Source organism: Typopeltis vanoorti, chromosome 8 (assembly GCF_054136105.1).
Source record: "Typopeltis vanoorti isolate ZY-2024b chromosome 8, IOZ_Tvanoo_1.0, whole genome shotgun sequence".
NCBI lineage: Eukaryota > Metazoa > Arthropoda > Arachnida > Uropygi > Thelyphonidae > Typopeltis > Typopeltis vanoorti.
In genome coordinates, this window is record NC_143556.1 from 34,662,354 (window position 1) to 34,688,200 (window position 25,847).

Consider the following 25,847-nt stretch of genomic DNA (forward strand, 5'->3'; position numbering starts at 1 on the left):
TCCCAAGATTTGGGAAACTTTAATTCTTAGGCTTTCCACCCAACATCTAAGGCTAGCCAACAGCACCCATAGAGTGCAGCCCCTCACAAGACTTCAGTCTTCATATAGTCTAATTTCATTTCTTTCACTTATTGTTTCTTTGTGTGTGTGTGTGTGTGTGTGTGTGTGTGTGTGTGTGTGTGTGTGTGTGTGTGTGTGTGTTGTTATAATTTTAACATTGTATTATTGAAGATGTCTCTGTGACAGAGACAAAATATTTAAATGATTGAGCCTTCTGCTGTTTAATTATTTCTTTTTGTTCTGTAATTTTTCCATCTGAATTTAAATTGTATCATGAGCATCAGATTCCTCTGATATTTCTTCAACAGTAGTAAATTCCTCAGAAAAAACCTTATCAGCAATATCCTTAGAGACCTCTTGGGACGAACATTCCTTGGAGACCTCTTTGGATGAAGATTCCTCAGAGACTTCTTTGGATGAAGATTCCTCAGAGATTTCTTTGGATGAAGATTCCTCAGAGATTTCTTTGGATGATGATTCCTCAGAGACTTTTTTGGATGATGATTCCTCAGAGACTTCTATGGATGAAGATTCCTCTGATATCCCTTCAACAGTAGTAAATTCCTCAGAAAAAACCTTTTCAGCAATAGATTCCTTAGAAACCTCTTTGGACGAACATTCCTTTGAGACTTCTTTGGATGAAGATTCCTCAGAGACTTCTTTGGATGAAGATTCCTCAGAAACCTCTTTGGATGAAGATTCCTCAGAGATCTCTTTAGATGAGGATTCCTTTGAAATTGGCTGACCAGAATAGTGATATTTCTGAATACTAGGAGATGCAGTAAACTGCATTGCATGCACATGAGCCTTCATCATTTCCACTTTACGCTGGTAGAATTCATAAACAAATGATGCCATATGTGGCATGTTCTGAATTATTAATGGTTCACCTGATGGACTCTGATTTGCTTTTCTAGTGCCAGGATAGGATTCATATGGTGCTAAATAAAAGTGCTGAGGACGCTGCATCAAAATACTGAAGGTTGGTGTTAATTCAAAACAGTTCTGAAACAAAGAAATTCTAGAAAAAATATAAAGACCTAATCTTGCTCGAGACATTGCAACAACTAAACGCCGGACATCTCGAAGATGTCCAACAGCTTTGGTTCTAACAAGAGATAACAAAATATAATCATTTTGTTGACCTTGATATTTATCTACTGTGGTAATCTTATGTGGTTGTCCTATAAGAGAGTTGCTAGCACATCTCTGGTTGATGACATCTCTAATCAAATGCTTCTGACCATTATAGGTTGTAAGGATTGAAATTTTCTCAGCAGGATAGCCTAGAAGCCTCATGTACATGAAGACTGCCACAACATATTCTGCTTCAGCTAAGTTCTGCAATATAAATAAATTAATTAATATTAAACACAAAATACTGAAAAATAAATAAACAAAATATTTAAATTTATGGGAAGCTGGTATACCATATTTACTGGAATATAACTTGCACTTTTTTCCCAAAATTAAAGTTAAAAAAATCATTGTACAAGATATATGCGGGGATTTTCAGGAAAAAACTGAAAATGGATATGACTTCCAAGAATCTCCTGTTTGCTAATGTTACTTCCAGCATCAAGAGTGGTTTCAATCTTTGAGTTTTAAAACCAGCACTGTAACCTGAACCTTTCTCCATATTCCAGTGAGCAAAAATTACCAGTGATTTACAAGACTTGAGATATGTAATGAACAATCCTTCACGAATGACTAATGAGAAGTGAAAGCGGAGCATGAAATGGGCAGCCATGGAAGGCCAGTAGAGAGAGAGAGAGAGAGAGAGAAAGCAGCCATGAAGATGGGCATATGATTGGTGGGGTATTAACATATATCGCGCAGCTAAACAACAAAGACAAGCCAACAATTGTTGAGTTGAAATGCTGATTCTCTTCAACAGAATTCCAAAATATCTGAAATTGCCATAACAATATTCACTATATATTTCTTAGTTTTAACAGGTTCATGTCGGTATGGTGTTTAGCCCGTTTATCGTTCCAATGGGATTTCTCATTACTGTTTGTGTACTGCTTCCAAGTGCACAGGCAGGCTCAACCGTTGAATTTTAGTTGAATTCAGTTGAATTTTATTGCTGCTTGTTTGCGTGCCATTTCTGCATCAGGCTGGCAGGCGGACTTACACACGTTATATGGCATGTTAGACCAATTTGGCAGTAGAATTTTATTTGAAGTTAGTCTTTATGATCTGTCTTAATGACACCGAAAATTTAAAATGCAATTGAACAAACACTTATTTCATGTAATTGAAAATTTGGACAAATGTTTGGACAATAGTTTTCAGTTGGATACTGTGTTTGACAGTACAACATATGGTTTTGCTTGAGTCTACACAGCATAGTTTCTGTGGGAGAGCATGTGATTCATTAGTTAGTGCCATTTTTATCCCAGTTGTCTCTAATTGCATTATTTGTTGACAAATATATTACACAGACTGCAAATGTCTCTTTACCTTATTCAATGATACAATATAACTACTTGTTTTTTTTTAGTCTGGAGTAAAGAGACTGTTGGGTAGGGCATGTTGTTTATCGTGGCGAGCAAGTTACTATCGCCCCCAACATGAATGTTTCTTTAAACTTTTTTTTGTGTGCAAGGTATATGCGAAACTTTTTAATTTCTTTTTTCATAAAGTAAAATCAGGGGTGCGAGTTATGCTCGAGGGCAAGTTATATTCGAGTAAATATGGTAGCAGTGGTGGCCCAAGAAGTTTTAAGTGGAGGTGTTGCCTATACAAAATTTTAAAAAATTGGTTACTGATTAGGAAAAAAAAGAATTTTTTTAAAATTATTTTGTATAGGCAGCACCCCCACTTAAAACTTCATGGGCTGCCACTGTACGGTAGTATAAGTTGAATAACTATTCATTTTTATGGGGGAGGGACATGATTTTACTGAATTTTAGCATACGCAGTGCACAAAAAAGTAAATGACCTAAAACCTTAATTCTCCCTGCCAAAACTCTGAAAGAGCTTTTTTTTTTATCAAAAAAAAAAACCTTATTTTTAATCATAGTACTGTAGTTATGATTCAAAAAATAAAGAGACAGCATCCTATTATTAACTGATTCTAACAATAACTGCTTAATCAATGAAACCACAAATTATAATAGACAAGAAATTCTTGTTTCAATCCTATACCCAAGCATAAGTAAACAATGTTTGTGCATGAATTATCTTCATGTCAACTGGCTCAATGACCAGGCTACTTGTATATAAGAGATGACTGACTGCACATCAACTGCCATAATATCTTATAATGCAAAGAATGCCTCCTTTCAGATATGTATAGGAAGGTCACTGAGGTGTCATCGGTGGAAGCTAGACCAAGAAAGACATTGAGATTAAATCAAAGCAGAAAGAAGGAAGTATGCTTTGCATTACGGGATGCTAAGGCAATTGATGTGAAGTCAACCGCCTCTGTATACAAATAATCTACTTGCAAATATACTTCATGCATGCATTTTGCTTATGTTTGGGTATAGGATTAAAACAAGAATATAAGTTCTTGTCTATTATAATTTACTTAATTATCAAGCAAAAAAAATTTCAACAATGAAACCACAGGAAACTTCTCTGGTGTGGATGAGCTCTAGTTGTTGACAAAAAAAATCAGCTAACGCCTTTTTATTCCCATATATAGGGAGTAGGTGAGGCCGTTTAGCCCTATCTAACTTTTTTGGAGGCTGAGTGGGCAGTTCAATCTCCACTGGTACCCAATCAGAGACAGCTGGCTCAACTGGCTCAATAAGTGCCACCATCTCGTGGTCCCTAACTCGTATTTAATGTCTGAAATAATGTGGGTTCTACGGTCGATTTTCTTGAGTTTACGGGACAAAAAACCCGCTTGCCCATGCCAGAGATCGACTAACTTGGGAACCGGTCAAAAAAAGGCTTAGAAAAATTTCTTCTAGTCGCCGACTAGATTCGAAACCAAGAAGTCTTCCTTCATGCAGCGGCATGCAGTGAAGAGAGATGGCTCAACAAGTGCCACCATCTTGTGGTCCCTAACCCTAACTCGTATTTAATGTCTGAAATAATGTGGGTTCTACGGTTGATTTTCTTGAGTTTACGGGACAAAAAACCCGAGTTTCCGGGAGAAAAAACCTGCTTGCCCATGCCAGAGATCGACTAACTTGGGAACCGGTCAAAAAAAGGCTTAGAAAAATTTCTTCTAGTCGCCAACTAGATTCGAAACCAAGAAGTCTTCCTTCATGCGGTCAAGTGCCATCGTGTGCAAACACCACATCCACAGAGCTACACAGGCTCTTGTTTAAAAATTTAAACATTATGAATTACATATTTCCTAACCTCTACATCATTAACTACCTTGACATATTACAACAGGCCTTGTTACATATTTCCTAACCTCTACATCATTAACTACCTTGACATATTACAACAGGCCTTGACATATTACACATCAATAATTACACAGATGTGAATCGTCCACTGAAATTAATGTAACATTTAGATACTACTGAAATAAGTTGGATATAAAGCTCATATTTGTGATATATTTTATCCATGTGGCCATTTGGGGTGTTAATGAAAATTATATCTTGAGAGAAAGAGACTTAAGTTTTGAAGTTCTGAAACCTGAAATCAGGAGTTCATGGCATATGATACAATATAGCCAGAAAAATTATACCAAAATGATGGATGCGTTTCAGTGTATTACAGCTTTTAATACATGAAAAAATTTCTAACTTATGAACCATTCCTTGAATAGTTGCTCATATCAAGATCTATTGAAATACACCACTGGCTTTTCCACTGTGAGTGCAAAATTTTGTATTTAGACTCATCATTCCCAAGCTGAATGACATAACTGAACTGTCACACGAATAAAGTCACAAGAGGCAACAATACAACACATCCTGTCCAAATGGGAACAGATACTGCATTTTGTTGGACTTTTTTCCTGGACATTCCTACATGTGAATATCAAGAAACTAGAATCCCAATAGCAGTCTAAAACATTGATGGAACTAATATTTGTTTCCAAGTAGTATGTGGAGTGGGAACACACAATCCTATATCAGCCAAACAAATATACATATACTCCACTCACCTCCCCACTACAACAGTGATTGCTTATAAAAAGCCTGAAGGTTAAACACATGCCAGGGCTATGGAGAAAGTTCAAGCTTTTCCTTTTCTACTGAAGAGAAAATTAAACCATCCTAAAAGTTATTAATTCATAAATACAGAGTTATTACAAATGATCATTAAAGTCCAAAACATTTCACGAAAAGCTTACCAGAAAGAAACAATTTTCAAAGTTTGAGAATTCAATATAGACACCATTAGTCACTCTCAAGATATGACAGTAAGTATTTTTTTTCCATGAAGTGGACAATAACATATGCATGTCAAGTGAACCAATAGCTTACTTTATTCTTCTTTTAAGTTCATCAAGACTGGCTAGCATCAATGGGACAAACAAAATATTTAACACACTACCCCCCCCCAAAAAAAGAATCCATATACACCTATCTATATGACCCTTTCAGAAGTTTGTAGGTCCTTAGCATATCATCATTCATTCTCCTGCTTGCTAATGTCTGCATTCCACACATTTTCAATCTTTTCTCATAATCTATATACCACAATCCCAATATCATCTTTATTTCACACACTCTACAAGTTATCTGTATCACCTTGTAAACCAGGACACCAGATTGTGCACATTCAGGTGAGGTTTTATTAAGAAGAAAAATAATTTCATTATCCTTAAAAGTCAATGCTCATTTCAGCATTGCTATTATACAGTAAGTTGTATTGCAATCTTTGCTACATATCCCTGAACTCTAGCTTCCTATTCTATCAAAATTCCAAGATAACTTATCTGATCAGTTTCTTCTAGAATGACCCTACCAATGTGATATGCCACTGGAGAACATATATACACCAAAGTGAATCAGCAAACAGATACGTCTCCTGTTAATTCCCTCCCAACATTATTAAAGTATAGAATGAATAACAATGGATAAAGAACTGACTGATCCCTAGTGTATACCACTAATCACTTTAATTCTTGCAGAATTATAATCCCATATGCACCACTTTTTGATACCTGTCAGTTATTCTTTTATCCACAAGTCTATTATAAACTATCAGTTGATAATCCAATCTCAAATCCTCCAACTTATGCAAAAGCTTTCCCTGAATCCTATCAAAAGTCTTAGCAAAGTTTAGTAATAACATTATAAAATGAGAGCAAGTTTTCAAACTTGGTCTCATTATAAAATGAGAAAACCTGCCCTCCTGTAGTAAACAACAAATGTTATTCATTGAAAAATTCTCTGTTGAACTATTTCTGTATTCAAGCCATCACCAACTTTTCCATTATATTCACTACCACTCTGATGATTGATTGATAGGTTGATAGTTAGATAACACCAGCCTTCTACAATGGAATTATTATACATTATTTTCACCCATGTGGAATCTTCCCTTTGCTCAGATTCAGTTATACAGCATGGGTACAGCCAAGTCTGCTGAACACACTCTTTTAGCATCTGTATTGAGATGCTGTCAGTCCCTAAACTGAATTCTTATTTACTTTATGCAACAGCTCTAGTACCTCCTCCTCATAAATCTGACTCACATCACTCAGTGTAGATGTAGCACTGAGCTTCATATCACTTACTCCAGGCTGAGAGCTCTTAGCAAAGTGAGCACTTTTTAGCTGAACAATCTCTTTGCATCTACCACCTGTAGATGCTTAAGAGATAATATCAACAGAATTATTTCTTTCATAATCATTTTTCTTTTACTTAAAACATAATAGAATTCATTTGGATTACCCTTGGCATCCAGACCAGTTTCTTTTCACATTCAGCTTTAAATATATTATCTTGTAACTTTTCTGGCCTGAACTTTGCAATTTTCATAACTAACAGACATTATTATTATCCAAGATCCATCTAGGAGGTCCTTTTATCAAACACACAGCTCATCATACAGTACTTTAAACACACTCAAATTCTCTACCTACACCACACTCTCAGGCAAGGCATTCCAATCATTCACAGCTCTGCATGAAAAAAACCTGCTTCTCATTCCCCTACTCACATCCTCCTTATACAGCTTCAAGGGATGACCTCTGGTTCTCCCCTGATCTCCCACTATTTTCTGTAGAACCTCTCCAGCATTGATCCTATAATAACTTCTTAATAACTTGTAGGTCTCTATCACATCTCCTCTCCTCCTCCTGTCCACCAGACTCTGCAAGTTGTGCATCTTCTCAATCTTTCCTCATACTCGACATTCCAGAGGTACCTTAATCAGTCACCTCTGGACCTTCTCCAACATCTCTTCATCCTTCTAAAAACCAGGTGACCAAATCTGGGCACAATAGTCCATGTGTGACCTAATCAAAGCCTTATACAATGGAACAAGAATCTCCCTACTTCTATAAGTCAGTGTCATCCGCATCATTCCCAGAAGCCTTTGTGTTGTCTTCACAATTTTGGCTATGTGTCCCCTAAATTTCAGATCCTTATCCACCATCACCCCTAGATCTCTTATTTCCTCCACCTCTGACAATATATTCTCACCAAGCATAAATTCTGCATCCCTCACAAGTTAAACAGCAGTGGCCCTAAAACAGACTCCTGAGGCACACCACTAGTAACTTTCCTTTTCCTGGGTATCGCTCCCCCATACACAACTTGTTGATACCTATCAGATAGCCAGTCTCCAATCCAATGCACCAATCTAATATCCAACCCCCATCCACCCCATCAACTTATCATGCGGTAATCTATCAAAAGCCTTTGCAAAATAAAAAAAAACTAGTTGTGGTGGGCGGTAGAAGGCGTTGACTGGTAGTAGAGGTTCGGTGTAGTGGTATAGACATTTGTATAGTAGGTGTCCTCCCGCGATGAGTCTTCGGACTCCTTGGAGGTGTCACGAATAATAATAATAATAATAAAATCTAAGTATATTACTGTGTATCCTTCTCCTCTGTCCATGGAAGCAGTCACCTTATTGTAATAAGTAAGTAGATTACTAAAACATGCCCTCCCTTTAGCAAATCCATGCTGGCCATCAAAGATAATACCATTGTTGTCAACCCAATTCTGGATCCTAGTTCTCACAAGCTTCTCCAACAACTTAACTATAACACCTGACACACAGATAGGCCTATAGTTTTATGCTTGAGTTCTATCACCTCCTTTATGAAGTGGCACATTCTTGCCCTCCTTAGGAACTTGACTGAGTGCAAGACTCGTATTAAAAAAATATGTCAAGGCCAGCGTCAACTCCCTGGCACATTCCTTCAGAATACATGATGATATATTAACAAGCCCACAGCCTTATTTACATCTAGTTTGCTCAACTCCCCATACACTTCTTGCCCACTTACAGTCAGTCTCTCTTCCACATCATCAACTGCTCTCAATCTCTCCATGAAGTCACATTCACAATATTGAAAGACCTTTATGAACTGCTCATTAAGTATCTCCACCACACCTTCTGCAACAGCTGTCTTTATACCATTTTCTCCAATCAATGTCATCCTTCCATAATCATTCTTTCTTTTGCTGGCTACATATCGAAAGAACTCCTTAGGAATCTTTTTGGCTTCATTAGCTAATTGCTGTTCATACCTCTCTTTAGCTACCCTCACCAACCAAGTCACCTGCCTTGCCTGGTCTTTGTAGTCCTCATGGAATTGGTTATTTCACTTCTCTTATGCTGTCTCCATAATGCCCCCTTTCTCTGTATTGCATGATTTATTCATCCATTTCATATCTACCTTATTTAACCTCACTTGGAATACATTTAGACATTGCATCTACTAGATAGTTTTTGAAAATCCCCCAAGCTGCATTGATCTCTTTTCCAGCTAACTCCTCATTCCATGCTACACCTGCAAGCAGTCTCCTGAGCTCTTCACAATCCCCCCCCCTGTAGTTCCACATATATCCTTTTCTTACAGAGGTCCTCACACTGCTGGCAACCACCCAGGTAATCACCTCATAGTCACTCTCACCAATTAGTGGGTGATCTGACACTTCATTTATAATTACATCCTCTGATACGATGACCAAATCCAAGAACCTCAATCCTCGTGTGCCCTCTGTTACATACTGTTTGAGGTAGTTATCCCTCAAAAACTCAAGAAACTCATTTTCTTTACTTCCAGTTGCTATCTCATCATTCCAGTCTATATTGCCATAATTAAAATTGCATATAATGATCACTCTTTTCTTATTTGCTTGGCTAATTTGATTATACATTTCATAGTCACTATCATCCACATTTCCTCATCTATAACAACATCCAACCAAGTATTTCATTCCATTCACCTCTATCTCACACCATACTGCCTCAAAACCACTGGCACTATTTCCCTCTTGCATCTCTACTTTGTATGGACATAACTCTTTCTCTATCATCAATAGCACTCCCCCTCCCTTTTTACCCCTTCTATCTTCACGAAACACATCATATCCTTCCATCTCTATTCCTCAGGATGTCGTCCTCATCTAACCATGTCTCACTTATTCCAACAATTTTTGAGTGAACAGACTCGATTAGTGCAACCATTTCATCTGCCTTGTTTCTTACACTTCTAGCATTTGTATATAAACATAACAGCTCATTCTTGGATCTACAGCAAGTTAAACTGATAACACTCCTTATAAACACAATATTCCTTCATCATCATCTTTTTCTTGAGAATCTTTTGCTTAATAAGACTGCACACCCCCATTTCACACCAATCCTATTTATTCTTCAGGCTCTATTCTTTTGCTTCCCATGCACTGCCATATCCTTTTCATCCAGCAACAATAGGACTAAGCCTAGTATTTTCTTCATTCCTGCTTACTAATTCAATATGTCGTGTTTTCTAAGTACAACATTCATATAATTTTCCACTTCCAAGTCAGTACAGAATGATACTGTCATCAATCAGTGGCAGAAAAGTTATGTATTTAAATGATACTGAAATCATGTCCAACACCCTATGATCTCATTATATCCAATTTATGACGTCAACAACATCCATTTGAGATAAAAACTTTGAAGAACAGTCTACATTTCAGCCTTCACATAGTCATCTTTAGAAATATACATGTCTATATACAACCGTTACATTACAGCAACTAGCAGCATACACAGTAAGCAACAACAAATCTAAAACTACTTAACCTGCCTAACATGACCTCATGTGGTAAAAAGAAAAAAATAATCATAAATAAAATTAAATTGAAAGAATAATAGCTTTTATACAATACTTGTAATGAATAAGATTAATAATAAATCTTAATTAGTATTTAATAATACTAAATATTCTGATATATATCTTGATGCTTTAAATTACTGTATTCTTACATTGGTGTTTGGCATATAATAATTTGGCCTAGAGCCCTTTTTATATATATCTATATATATATTTTTTAAAAAATTAGGAGGGGAGAAGACACTAGGATATCCTGTTGGCTTTTGAAGTTATTTTTACTTTCATGTTGCCATTATATGATGTTAATTTTACTTCTTTTTTGTTGTGGAAATCATTGTCATTTATATGAGGTACTCTAGGCAATCTAAGAATGTGCTTTTTGTCAGGGTTGTATATATGTTATTCAAAATTTGGAGATTTTTAGCCTGTCATTTTTGTTTAAATTAGGTTGTTTTATTTTTATGAGGGTTTCATATGCCTCTAAAATTTCTTTCATACCATATTCTTATGTGATAAGAGTTAAGCACCTTCCCAATAAATTCTGACATGTCTCCAGTGCATGGTCGGAAAGGCCTGTTTCTCCATGGTGGACTAAGCAGATACAGTTTCGGTGTTCTTTTTTTTTCCAATATCAACCATGTGTGCAGTTTCACCAATATACAAAAGTTTCTTCTGGTTCCCATCTGCCATACGGCCGCGGGAGGGTAGCTATATGCTACCATTCTAGGGAGAGATGATTATGAGCAAGGTGGTTTCCCGTTGCCTTCCTTGCCGTAAGTATTTATGACTGTAACCTGTGTGTTCACGGGGCCGGTTTGCCTGCTTGTGGGATGAAAAACCCCAGATAAACTGGCGGAAAAAACCCTGCTATCCACGCCAAGACCGGCTAACTTGGTTATGGCTGAGGAAGATCCTTAAGCTCCTCACGTCGTGGACGGGAATTGAACCTAGGACACTCCTTCCCCAGGCATATGGTTGCGAAGCGCAAGGCCACTAGGCTAACCGCGCGGACTACAAAAGTTTACACATATATTTAATTTGGTGTACTCCTGGATGTGAGGGCGTGAGGAAGGATCTGTACATTTTCAAAAAGAAATATTTTAGTAGCAGGTTTAGTAATAATAAAATATTTTTTTCTGATTGACTTTTAATACATGGGATAGATATAACTTTGCTGAAACTGTTTTTTATTAGGTGTGTTATCTGCTTGTTCAGTATTCAAACAGATAACATACCAAAACAAAAATTATAACGTAATGCTCTCATTTCTCTCATCCTCAGCAGCAGCTATTCACAAGTTCAATTCACATACAAAACTAATCCCTTCACCTCATATAGGCTCTATCCAACATGATGATTAAACCATTCATCATGTCCAACTCTTGGTAATTTTGTAGGCAAGTGTTCTTGCCATAAAGTGTTTCTGGTGAGATTTTAATAGGGTAAATCACTATTGCTTTCTCAACCCCCCCCCCCATTTTTATCTAGGCTTCAGACTTGCATATAGCTGATGAATCAGACCTATGGCTGTGTCATAAGTATTCATGGCTGTAAATCCATGTGTGTTCACAGGACCAGTTTGCCTGTTCTGAGGAAGAAAAACCTGAGTTTTCTGGTGAAAAAACCCTCTACCTTCATATGAAACAAGCTACTCACCTTTAGTTAAAAGAGACCAGATAAAGGTTCCTCATGTCATGAACAGGAATCAAACCCAGGTCTTTCCAACCAAAGGCTTTGTCTATACCAGTGGCGCACTCAGGATTTAATCTTGGAGGGGGCCGAACACTCAGGATTTAATCTTTTTGGGAGGGGGGGGGGGAGTTGAGTAGACGATTTGAGAATACATACACACCACGCATCGCATACGACATATGACTGAGCATCTGCAATGATCACTAATTCATAAGTAGTATAGAAATAGAAGACAGGACGCAACATAAATAAAAAAAATAATAATTTTAATTAGGAAAAGATTTTTGGAAAATTTTCCAGTGTTTTTTTCTTTTTCTTTTGGAGGGGGCCAGGGCCCCTTGGCCGCCTCCCTGGGTGCGCCACTGGTCTATACTGACTAAGCTATGGAGGCTCTCCAATAAATTTATTACTGTCATCCCCATGTAGTACACTGACCACTTTTTTCCACTATACTGTTATATTTTAACCTTCTGATATAATAGAAGAAAGTGGGTCAGATATATATATATATATATATATATATAAAATTCTGATATTTGCTTCTGTCCATTCAAATTAAAGTGCTAGTGATCATTTAAATTTCTCATTTCTAAAAGTCTCCATCACCTTGCTCAACAAAATCTCACAGTGTCTATTTTGAATCGTTCATTGTCTCTTTCTCCTGGCTATCTTTTGCATGATTCTTTTATACCTTTTAATTACTATCATCTAATCTTATACTGCAAGCACACCATCTCTGCCTTTAACTCTTGTCTCTCATTAACTGCATTCTTGTTAATGCATTCTTGATATGAGTAATGTTACCATTACTCATATCAAGCATAACACCATCCTTGTCCACTTATTTATGTCCACCATTCCACTCATTACCAATGCAGATTCATGTTCCAGTTAACGCACGGAACTCCACATTCAATGTGCCAGCCACACACACATTCCTGTGAAAAGATAGTGAGTGTGGTGAGTCGTCCCCTGTTGCTGGCACATGCAGTAGACTCTCTGCACTTCCATCTCAGTATGGTATGATATCACTAATTGTTGACCTGGGATGTCCAATTTGTCAACAATTTGCTAAACATAGAGACCTAGAACATGGCATCCTATCACGATGCCTCTTTCAAACTCCATCAGTTCCCCTTCTTGCAGCCATTTTACCCAGACTCATTTGCACTGACTTGGGAGCATCATATTCCTCCAATTTATACTGGCTACAAACAAACACGACTTGTTACATAGTATGATGCACCTTGCCCATGGAGGTGTCCGTTGACTTCTTTCTAAACAGTGTATCCCCAGAGTTGAAGCCCCATAATAACTACTCACTCTGAGTTCATTGTGTTAATTAATTGATGCACATTATCTGCATTCTCCATTGCACCCACCTACTACAGCAGCAATCAAGTGTATATTTCACCCTGGTGAAATCTATTGTCCTGTGCATTCCCTGTCTTCTGGCTGAACTCCTACTCTTTTTGGCTTCAATTCTTTTTATCATTATGGAAGCCCCTTTTCCCATTCTGTTCTCTCTCTCTCTCTCTCTGAAATAACCATTGCATTCTATCTCTATATTATTTTCTGTCAAACAAGTCTTGCTAATGCCTATAATCTTGGGCCAAGTTGAACTAAACAATGTCCAAAACTCCTCTCCCTTTAGCCAATGCCTCACTCACATCTTGAGTTGTGCTGTCCATCCTGCTCAATTTCTAAATCTGAGGAGCTATATTCAGCATCATCTGATTATTCTTCCACCAAGTTTGACTAAAGAATGTCTGCCTGCATGCATGCACGCACACACATTCCTGAATTAGTTCCACCTGAAAACTAGTTTCCCTGGCTTCTTCTGAATTCTCAACAGTCTCAAGATACCTGATTGCAAAATCCATTCAAATGCAAACCATCAGCTTTATATAAGTCCTTTCATCAATCAAACTCACTCCACACACTTCGACAACATTCCTCCTGCATAATCTATGTGAGTCAATCATAATCATACCCCTTCTTCTCAACTTGCCTCTATCATACATTTTCAGAAGACTTATAATTCTTACTCTGTCATTGTTTCCATTTGCTTGTGCCAGCAAATCTTTCATACCCTCTTGTGCCTGACAATATAATCATCTCTTTCAATTTTCCTCACTGCATCCCAACAGCAACACGAATATCCTTGATCTTTTCCCAAGAGAAACATGATTTTGTTACTTACCAGAAACAAGTCTCTTATCATATAATTGACACAATACTCTCCCATTCATTTCCTCTTTTGCTCTTTCATACTGTTTAGTTCTGACTAACTGGCATTTTTCCCAGGGCTGTACTTATGCACAGGTGCACAAGGTGCTAGTTGGGGGGGTACTGTACAGGACTCCATGTAAGAACACTATCTCTTTCACTTCATATTTTTACTCATACCTTCTCTCATCTCTACAACCTTACATTAAACAACAATCTTGCTGACATTCTCACTTGCATATTCCCACAAATATAAGATGTTATATTCAGGCAATAGTGATCAGAGAAAGAAAGATGAAGATCAAAACATTCAACACGTTAAACATGAAAATAATTTCTTGATTGCATACAGTTGAGTAGACTGATGTGGGCATTGAATATATCCCCCAAATATTCAAATTGAGAAACAGAACTATGAAACTTGTGGGACTAGTCCTGTGAAATGCTCTCCTAAAAAAGAACTGAAGGATTGTTTTTGAGTCATCAGAGAAGATGACTGACAGAAAGAAAAGAGCAGAATCTTGCTGGAGAGTTAATGAGCAGCAGTAAACGAATACCAGACATATAGAAATGTGTCCAGGAAAATTTGATCTTTTCCCAAGAGAAACATGATTTTGTCACTCACCTGAAGCCGGCCTGGTTGGCCAAGTGGTTACCGTATCCGCTCACCAGCCAAAAGGCTGTGGGTTTGAATCCCATCGTGGATATGGATGTTTGTGATGTCTGTGAAAATATTAGTGGTGGTGGTGGTGGTTTGGGGTAGATGGCATTGGCATAGTTGGTGAACTGAGTGGTGGAGACAGAGTTACAGAGTAGGTGCCCTCCCTCAATGAGTCTTTAGACTCCCTGGAGGTGTCACATAATAATAATAATAATAATAATAATAATAATAAAAAATTTGGAGACAAAGTAAAGTTAATAACCATAGCAGGTACCTGTTGGATTTCTGTTTAGGAATGGACTATTTATCACTAACACTATGTTACAACATAAAAATGTGCAAGAATTCAAACAGAGAGACAACACAAGAAGAAGTCTCAGTGACTATGTCTATGTTATCAATAGTGATATCTTCTTGCTAGTTCAAGACAGGAAACAAAAACAGAGTGACCACCATTTAGTTTTGAGCAGGATAAAAATTAATTTCATGCTGAAAACAAAACTATGTAAGAAAGTTTTACAAAGAATCAAAGTTAAACAGCTTTCAGAGATGCTGCTGTTGACTTGAATATACAAAATATAACTGAAAAAAAAAAACATGGATATGTTTGAAAATAAGAACTAAACCATGGAATCCCTGTGGCAAATGCTGAATATCTTTAATGGCAGTAGAAAGTAAAAGCACTTTATGACAGTAGAAAGTAAATATTGAAACATCAACACAAGAAGTTAATAAAACTTTATTAAATTGGATTTTTTGATAATCATATTGACTTAGTAGATATGGTAGAACAAAAATTGACTTCATATGATAGTGCAATACAGTACAATGCATAGTGAGATACAATTAAAAAAACTACTACTTACAACTAATAAGAAACCCCTATATTTTATATAACGAAAGACTATTATTGCAGTTAAACTTTGGGTGATGTAGCAGCACTTCAGCACTCTGTGACAGTGAATTAGATGACTTTCAGAATAGAAGATGCTGAGTGTCAATTTAGTGCTACGTTAAACCAAACTTATTATAGATTTTTTTTTAATATACGAAAATTAATAAATAAATAAATCACTAACACTATGTTACAACATAAAATATATCCCCCAAATATTCAAACTTACATGAGAAGTCCAAGACCTATGACATGATAATGTGATGCATGGGCAAATGGTAAATAAGAAGAAAAGAATTTGTTAATGTGTTTCTTGAAGAACTGAAAGTTGTAATCATTCAGGAAAACAGTAGGGAAGATTGCTCCAAAGAGCAGAGGTATAAGGAATGAAGGATGAAGAGCAGCTACTCCTGTGCACATGATTTAACAAAAGTAGAGTGATGTTAGTGATGAGTTCAGTGGAGCAGTGTCCACTTATATACAAAAGACAAAATGCAGCAACAGATCACTTATGGGAAAGTAACTGGAAGAAGTCAGTGAAAGAATGAGTCATAAATTAAGTAAATAGCTTTTAAAGGAAAGGGACTGAAACCAGAACCTCCATTCTAGAGATGAAACATGGCAATGATTACTTCATACCTCCAATATGGTGGTATACCTCCATACCACCGGCCTGGTTGGTCAAGTGGTTAGCGTATCTGCTCTCCAGTCAAAAGGCTGCGGGTTTGAATCCCACCGTGGACATGGATATTTGCGATTGTCTGTGAAAATACTAGTGGTGGTGGGCGGTAGATTGCATTGGTGTAGTTGTGGTTCGTTGTAGTTGGTGGATTGAGTGATGGAAACAAAGAGTTGTAGAGTAGGTGACCTCCCTCGATGAGTCCTTGAACTCCTTGGAGGTATCACGTAATCTTCTTCTTTTCAGCCATTTTCTGTCCACTGTTGGATGAAGGCCTCCTCCAGTTCTTTCTGCCTTTCTCTGTTCTTGGCAATGGTTGACCAATTTTCCCCAACAAAATTTGACAATTCATCACTCCACCTTCTTTTAGGACGTCCTCAGCCTCGTTTCCCTTCTTTTCGAATCAAGTTCATTAGTATAGTGGGCCATCGCTCATCTTCTCTTCTAGATAGATGCCTGGCTCATTTCCATTTTAGTCGCTTATGGTGAAGAATGATGTCAGTGATGTGAGTCTGGCTTCTTATCCAGGTGTTTCACTTCTTATCTTTTAATGTGATGCCTAACACCAACCTCTCCATTTTTCTTTGCGTTGTTAATTTATTTACCAGTGCTTTTGTTAGTGACCAAGTTTCACAACCAGGGTGAAACTCTTTCCAATAAATTGTTTGCCAACTGAAGGTAGGTTACAAACCTACCTTCAGTGGCATTATATCCAACAATATTCTGTACATCTCTCTCAAAAAATGAACATCATCAAAATTTTGCTAAATAATACAGTGCATGTTGTCTGCTTCAACCCTCGTGATCGTTCACTAAAACTGGATAACAATCAATATATTATTTTGAGAGCTATCCACTTAACTGATGACCTCTCTCACTGACTCCATCCAGTCGCTTTCTCACAGGTGCTCTGTTGCTGCATTATGTCCTTACTATACTACTCCACTGAAATGGCTACTACCATCCTTCCACTTTCTTAAATGTGTAAAGATGAACAGCTGCTGATCAACACCCACATACAGTTTGGCTCCAAGCTTACCAATGATCTCTTCTTTCCCTCAGCAGCATCTAATAAGTTTCTACTGATTGACATCTCTTTCACTCCGGACAAACAGGATGTTCTGTTGAGAAGAGACAATAGAAACACCATTCTTATATCATTTATAATAAGTCTGAAGTTTAGCACAGCTTGGAACTGACAGTAACCACAGAATCATTTGGTCTAAGACTTGTCTACTTCATTATTGCCGCTTCAAATTTAAGTTTGTTCAAAGAAAATGCTGAAGTGTTTGAACCATAATAACTGTCTTTCTGTACCTAAAATTTGGAATCATCTTATTCCAAATTTTTTTTTTCTTTCTTTCTTTTTGAAATCACATTTTATTATTTATTGTACTATATTACACTAGTATTCAGCTCGTATCATTTAAAATCCATTGTTGTTATTGTCATATGATGAGAAATGATAATTTTAAGTTATCATTTCTCAGGTCACAATATTAATGGAGACATTGACTACAAGAGATAAAGGGTTGGTAGTCTCATTGTATACAGCTTTGATCAGACATCTGGATTTCTGTGCTCAGATATGGTCACCAGGATTTGATGGGGAATGAAGGGTCTATCCCCTCAGTCTATCCTCATAATCAACAATGTTGATTATGAGGATAGACTGAGGGAATGCAGATTGCAGAATTTGGTGGATAGAAGACAAAGTGGAGGAAAGTATGATTAAGACATTTAATCTGTTGAGTGGTTGTTATTATAAGATTAACACTGGGGAGATTTTTTTGTATGGAAGATTGAAGAGAAAAGAACATGGCCAAGGGACTATCCCTGGAAGTTGCAAAAGGAGGTAATGAGTAAAAGAGTAAGAAGTAAGTTTTTTGCATGGAGAGAGGTAGGAGCATGGAATTACATTGCCTAAGAGGTTTGCAAAAGCTGATGTGGATGAGTTAAAGGAGTAATACTTTGTATTGACTAGCACTGACTTCTCACAATGAGTTGTAACTCCATGAAGGTCAAGAAAAAAAAATAATAATTACCTGATAAAAGTAAGGATTTGGTTCTGATTCTCCAATTCCATTGAAATCTTCCACATCAATAAGCTGATAATCAAACCAAAATCCAGGACTGGCAAGTTTATATTCTGGAAATGCAATAACATGAGGCAAATCCCCCAAATTCTTATATCGCCATTTATATAGTTCACAAATGCTCGGCCTTGATCTACCTTGGGCATCTAGATCTACAGTGGGCACACCAAGTCGCACAAATCTGGTATACAGTGACTGCTCCATGTTGCAATATTTTTGAAATGCCATGTTTTTGATAACAGGAGGAAGTTGGTGGTGATCACCAATCATAATCCAACGTTTCAAGCGACTAAAGCTGTCTTCGGGATTCTGGAGAAGCAAAGGAATGAATGTTTCTATTTCTAAAATTTGGGCAGCTTCTTCCATTAGAATATTATCATATTTAAATCCTAACTCCACAAGTTCTCTTCTTTTCAATGCTGCATGAGTACAAGTCATTGCAATAATCTTTGCTTCTTTGACTAACAAATAGCGAGATCTATCAAGACCGCTGCGCAGCAATTCAAATGCCCGAAATTCTTCTAGTTGCGTGAAAATTTTCTTTATGTATCTAAAACAGCCTTCAGCAATTTCAATGTCCTCTTCATAAGACCTTCCATGAAAGAGTGGTTGTGGGGCTGTATCGAAGAACTTAGTGAAAGGAAACAGCATTTTGATGTTTTCAAGCAGTATTTCCTTTCCTTTTCTAGGTTTCACTTTACTAAGATATTCTTCCCACCTAGCAAGTACCTGATATAGGTAAAAATGGCCTGCAGTTTCGCAAGTATATGATACATCTCCAGGTACTCCAAGGCTTTCTTGAAGTCTACTCACTTCATGAAGAAGATCCAATCGCTTAGCTAACACATAATTTACTCGTCCATATCTGCTGAAATCTTTTTCAGTTTCTAAGGCCTCTTCACCATGACCTAAACGAAGCAGATGTCGTTCATCTATATCTAGTGCCATAATTTTTTCAAACAACTGATTTAATGCTTGGTTGGAGTGTGTAACAATTAAGGTTCGCTGTTCTGGAAAATTGTGATAAAGATTAGAAATAATCTGTACTGCAACATCCGTTTTACCTGTACCAGGTGGTCCAACCACCATAGTAAGACCCGGCTGCATTCCTGATCTTATAGCTTCAATCTGTGTTGGTGTAAATCGCACCATATTTTTCTTTGGTTGTTCATATGGATACGGTCCTCTGCTTGGAAGAACATGAGGGGTGACTGAAATTTTTCCCTTTTTAACTTTCTTTTCATCACTATTATATTCCCTTTTATCAGTTTCTTCTGCTTCAGCAAATGTTAGTTTAAATGGTGGTACAAGTTTTCTGGGATCATCAGTGTTTAACTTAATGTCATAGTTGTTATCAAATGTAGATCTTAGGTGTTCAATATTCAAAAATGTGTCATTGAAATCAAGTGTGAGAATCTGATTTTCCATTTTGGAATAGTGAGCAGCACCAGGATCGCCATAACCCAGTATAATATCTTGTAACCAATCAGGCACAACACATTCAGTATTCATCAAATCACGAATAGTTTCAAGAACAGCTTTGAAGTTATTTTCTTTAGGTTTCCTTCTTAAAATAATATTAAATGTTTCATATACATCCTCAACTCCATCTACTGTTTTATCCATATCTACTCTATACTGATTGCAGTCCAACCAAACTCGAAACGTACGAGTATCACCTGACAGCTCAGGTTTGGGTTCTGGTCCTTCTTCAATGACTTTTCCACTCTGATCAAGCATACCTTCAATTTCACAGCCACGAACATAGGTCAGTCCAATCTGAGGAATAAAAGGTTCTCTGTAATTAAAATGTGTTCCTGGAGGACATTCAGGACGCACTGTTATCAAAAAACAGACATCATGTTTCCTGAGAGCTTCCCATTCAGCTTTAATCTCATTTCGCACATTTAAATTTACTGTAACATCTGCTCTTACTCTAGAAGGCTGTTTTTCTCCTATGTTTGGTTTCCCAACTTCAACAATAGCAAAATTTACTATAGGTTGTGCCATTCTGGCCCAACCACCAAACATAGCACCACCATCTTCTGTTTTCCATGGCTTTAAGCGACTTACTGCATCTTCAATATCTTGTCTAATCTCATATGTTGATTCTAACCGGAAGAGATGAAAGTTACGAAGTAGATAATCATGAAGAGTAAGAAACTGCAAATTTAACTTTGGAAGAGCAAGACAACCTTCACCTGAAAAATATTCTGAAGGCACAATATTTTCATCCCATATTTCTATTTCTGTGGGATATAAGGGCATTTCATTTAATGCCTCTAACTGTGATGGTCTACACTCATGCCGAGAAATTAACAACTCCAATAAAAACCTGGTATCACATTTGGGAACTTCAGGTGCCTCCAAAACTGGTAGAAGATTCAAATAGGAGGCTACTTCATAAAGCTTGGAATCATCAAGTGGCCCAAAATGTTTCTGAAGTGACTCTCTTGTATCAACACTTGCTACATTGGCAAATGAAAAATTTCTGAGTTCTGGAAAGTATTTGAATGCTGCCAACTGGAGTGCAGTAATACGATTGTAATGTATTTGCATCATATCACGATCTGAAAGAGCTTCACCTGTTTCATCATTTATCTCAAATTTAGAATAGAACTTGAGCATATCTAACAACTGGCTAAAAAGTCTACCTTCCTCTCTTTCTGCAAGATTTGATAAGCGACACTTTACTACAAGATGACAGTCATCTAGCACTACATTGAAAAACCGACGTGTTGGTAACAGTGCTTCAAGATCAATCATCAATTCTAAAAAACGTTCACAGTAATGAACCTTTTCCCATATCTTTTTATCTATTTCAGGAACCTTTTCTTTATTTGGTATTAGCTCTAAACATGAGATAAATTTTGCAATTAAATTAGATAAGAATGTTCTTTCAAAATTAACTTTCTTTAGAGCCTCTTCATCTTTGTTACTATCGCGTTTCATAATGGCATTCCAAACTTTTTTTAACTTTGTCATCGTTTTAAATTCCTGTTCTCTTCGGTTGGAAAGAATATTAATCCAAATTGGAAGAGAAACAAGTTTCCAAATTTGTTCTCTAATCAAATCCACTTCAATACTGTTGAAACAATGTATTAAGAAAATAAGAATAGCTGTTTGCTCTTTAAGAGACACCGTATTTTCATCTTCTAAAGCATTTTCCATCGCTTGTCGAAAGAACGAAGGAAAATGAGTTGGTTTTGTTTTAAATGTACGCCATGCAGGCACCCTTTCACGAAACTTTTCGTTTATCATAATAATGATAGACATCAGGTGACCACGCGTAGCTTTTTCTGGATTATAATTAGGCCACAAATAATTTTCTAAATACTGACTAAACTCTAAGAACATAATACGACGAATAGAAAAGTTTGAACCTAAGATTTCTTGTTTGTACAATCGGTCAATCACCGCTGGGTCATATTCAAGCCATGGATTTGTTGTATGAGGTGCCCAGTACTGATTTGCTAATTGGGTAATTGCATCTGCATTAATCTGCTCAACTGTTGGTGTTCTGGCTACTGTTTTGTCACCCATAATTGCATATAATCCCTTACTTCACAGGAGAATAAACAAACACAGATCAAACACATGTTAAAAACGTTTTCAACGATCAACAACGCCACCTATTGAAAATAACAAACAAATCTGTACTACACTACAGTGTACTTCAACTATTCGCCAATAAATAACACAAGAGAACATATTATATATTTATTGCTTATTATTATTATTATTGTTATTATTATTATTATTATTTTGACACCTCCAGGGAGTCCGAAGACTCATCGAGGGAGAGTGTGCTATTAGAATTAGAAATAAGAACGGGTAATTTATTATCTATTAACTGGTATCAAGTGTAAAGGATGCAGTACTTTTAAGAAGGATAGATAGGATAAGAGAGGAGGGAGTGTGCTGTACTTGAATCCAGTTAGATTTGAGACGAATAACTGCAATACGTTTTTTTTTTTAAATTCAGCTAAAGCCTTTATGTTCCCGTATAGGGAGTAGGCGAGGCCGTTTTCAAGCCCTATCTAACTTTTTGGAGATTGAGTGGGCAGTTCAATCTCCACTGGTAGCCAATTAAAGATATCTGGCCCAAGACTATAACTAATTAATCGGCACGCAGTCAAGAAAGCGGCTAGTAATTGCCACCATCTGGTGGTCCTAACACAATATATTTAATGTCTGAAAATAGTGTGGGTTCGACGGCCGTTTTCTTGAGTTTGCGGGACGAAAAACCCGAGTTTTTGGAATGAAAAACCCGCTAACCCGCGCCAGAGATCGACTAACTCTGGAACCGGTAGAGAAAAGGCTTAGAAAAAGTTCCACTAGTCGGAAACTAGATTCGAATGCCTTTCGTCGTGCGGTCAAGCACTGTAGAGTGCAAACGCCACTTCTACTGACCTACACAGACTCTCAACTGCAATACTAGTAGCAATGAGTTTGAAGCCATCTAGTATCGGATGGAGTTTAACAAGATCAAATACATAGTGACGTGTTGTTACAGATCTAGTGGATCACTTGCTAGTAACGAAGAAATGCATTGGCAAATAAAGATAATGGGTGAAAAACAAGTAATCATAACTGGGAACTTTAATTATCTGAACATTGACTGCAGAGCTGTGAAGTCACATCAGAATAATGAAACCGAATTTATGAGTTGCTGGAGGAAGTTGCGAGACAACTTCCTCAAGTAGTTGTAATTCAGCTTGTAGTTACATGTGCTGAACTAAAAATGACCAAACAGGAATGACCAAATGAGGAGTTATACTGAGTTCATCGCAATTAGGGTGACCAACATTTGAACATAAAAATTATTATTATTATTATTATTTAACACCTTCAGGGAGTCCAAAGACTCATCGAGGGAGAGTGTGCCAACAGCATCGAACGATTGGTCCCCTTCCAACTACTAACGATGCTCAAACTTACTTAACTGAGCCATTAGTAGCAGAGGCTCTACCAATCGACCAACCTTTGCCGGCTATAAGGGAGATTGGATCACGACAAATTTTAGCGAAATTTTTGGGACGTGAATCCTACATTAATTGATAGGGTGGTTTACATTTAAAATATACAAATAGCCATTTAAATTATAGCACATCAAAATATTTAATATCATTTTAAACATTTATACTTACATACAAGTTTAATCTAAGAAATATAGATATTAAAATATCCATATTTCTTAGATTAAACTTATTTATTATGAACATATGCTGCAGCAGTTTTGATTTTCTTGTTTCCTTGTGCAAACTGCAAAAACTCTTTACAATCATAATCAAAATTGATCACTACAATTAGTTCTAATTTAATTAATTCTAAGCTATTTTGATTTCTCTGATCTGTCCATTTATTGTCCATCATTGAGAAAATTCTCTCAGTGTGGGCATTTGAGCCTGGAACACTTAACACAAAGCCTAAAATTTTACCAAGATTTGGAACATTGATTATCTTATTTAATTCAGTAAATATATTCACCCACTTTTGTTCAGTACTTCCTGAATTCATCATATTCACAACACTGCAAAACTCGTCATACAGATTGTCTTCATTTACAATATCAATAGAAATTGCTGAACAATGGCTTGCAAATGCCTGAAAGAAAGTTCGCTGTCCAAATTTAGGGGCACAAGACAATGGATGGAATTTGCATCAGATAAATCAAAATTCTTGGAAATGTACTTGTACGATGAATACTATGGCACTCAATGTTCACGGATACTGAAAATACTTTGAAAATGAATGCAGAGACAAGGGCTGGTAAGAACTCAAGATAGCAAACATACAAACAAAATCCGGAAGTGTATATTGAAAATCGCTATCAACGATTTGATTATTTCGAATGGGTATCGATTATTAAAATGGCGTTAAATGTTAGAAGATCAACGGAACGATATAATATCTTTGCCGGAACACCCATGTATATTCGTTGACTGGAACAGAATTGTATCGATTAGAATTTTCCAAACTATCGATATTAGTGTCAAATTGTACTTGGCGGTTATAATATACATTCAAATATTAACGACAACAATTGATTATGAAAAATACGGGAGTATTTGAAGATCAATACGGGAACCGGGATTATCCAAAAAAGGTAGCTAAAATACGGGAGTTCCAGGGAAATACGGGAGAGTTTGTCACTATAATCACAATGGCATCGTTTGCTGAATGAGAAGAATGTCGACAGTACATGGGAAGCAATTAAAAAATACTTAACTGATGCAATATCAGAATGTGGCCCGACATTTCGAAGAATAAATAAGGTAGGAGAGAAGTAAATGCGTGATCGCATAAAATAAGAGATTCGTACGAAAAAAATGTGATGTGAAAGGAATACTTTGTGCATGGGGGTGATTGCACTTATGAAAACTTTAAACAGCAAACTAAAAAATTGACATCTGTTGTACGAAAGCTAAGTCCGAGTATAAAAAAAAACTGGTTCAGCAAACTAAAGAAAATCCCAAAGAAATCTGTCGTTATGCTGCAAACTTAATATAAAATAATAGCCCTTCCGAATATAGATAGTGTGAGGGTGACAAATGCAGAAGAGATTGTTCAACTAATGAGTGCCCAGTTTGCTAAATGCTATCATCCTGGTATATGGAACATTGCACTCCCTGCTATATTTTCACTGGATGAAGAAACTCAGATGTATGAGAAGAAGATGGTATTAGAGCTGTTCCACAAACTGAATAAGAGTTCAGCAATAGGAGCTGATGGAATATTAGAACGGATGCTAAAAGCGTGTTCAGTTGAACTGGCTATTCCTTTGACCAGGCTACATAATCTGAATTTCAGAACAGGGAAGATTCCACAAAAGTGGGAAGAGTGGGGGCTAGCATCGTTTTTATTAGTGGCTATCATAGACGTGTTACTTATTATAAGTCATTATTTTTGGTAGATATTAGCGATATTGTATATATAATTGGTGGCGTTTTGTTTATTTATGACTGTATTGTTAAGTGGTGTTTTTTAGTCATCTACTGTATTATTACGCAATATTCTTTCAAAAACGTTCTTCGTTATGACACCGATACCTACATGAAAAATAACAGTCAATATATCTATGTTCACTGATATCAACGTTTGGAATTTACTGCGATGTAGGATTGGTTTCATGTTTTCTTTACCGAGAGGAATGGTGTGAATTTAATAGATGAAAGACCCAGAATATACTTGGTGGACAGCACTTAAATGGTTTTGGAGTTGGACACTAGGAGAAAGTGTTGTTCAGTGAGAAGTTCGAAGTGCTACACCATGAAATTAAAGATATTAGGGGAGGAGCAATCAAGCATGTGTCTAGCCAC

At 36.8% G+C, this 25,847-nt stretch overlaps 1 protein-coding gene across 1 annotated transcript; it reads right to left on the minus strand.

Annotated features, from left to right (window-relative positions):
* Positions 1–271: 271 nt before the first annotated feature.
* On the minus strand, positions 272–22,068 carry LOC150103920 (RNA helicase aquarius). Its single transcript, XM_090397097.1, has 2 exons — positions 18,475–22,068; positions 272–1,401 (listed from the first exon to the last, which is right to left on the minus strand). The coding sequence occupies exons 1-2, from the start codon at positions 22,066–22,068 to the stop codon at positions 322–324; spliced, it is 4,674 nt and encodes a 1,557-aa protein (XP_090253223.1). The 3' UTR covers positions 272–321.
* Positions 22,069–25,847: the final 3,779 nt, after the last annotated feature.

Coding starts and splice junctions, on each gene's coding strand:
- LOC150103920 (XM_090397097.1), bottom strand. CDS start 22,068: ATGGGTGACAAAACAGTAGCCAGAACACCAACAGTTGAGCAGATTAAT. Junction 1,402..18,474: donor CAAATCCTTACTTTTATCAG/GTAATTATTATT, acceptor TTTATATTGCAG/AACTTAGCTGAAGCAGAATA.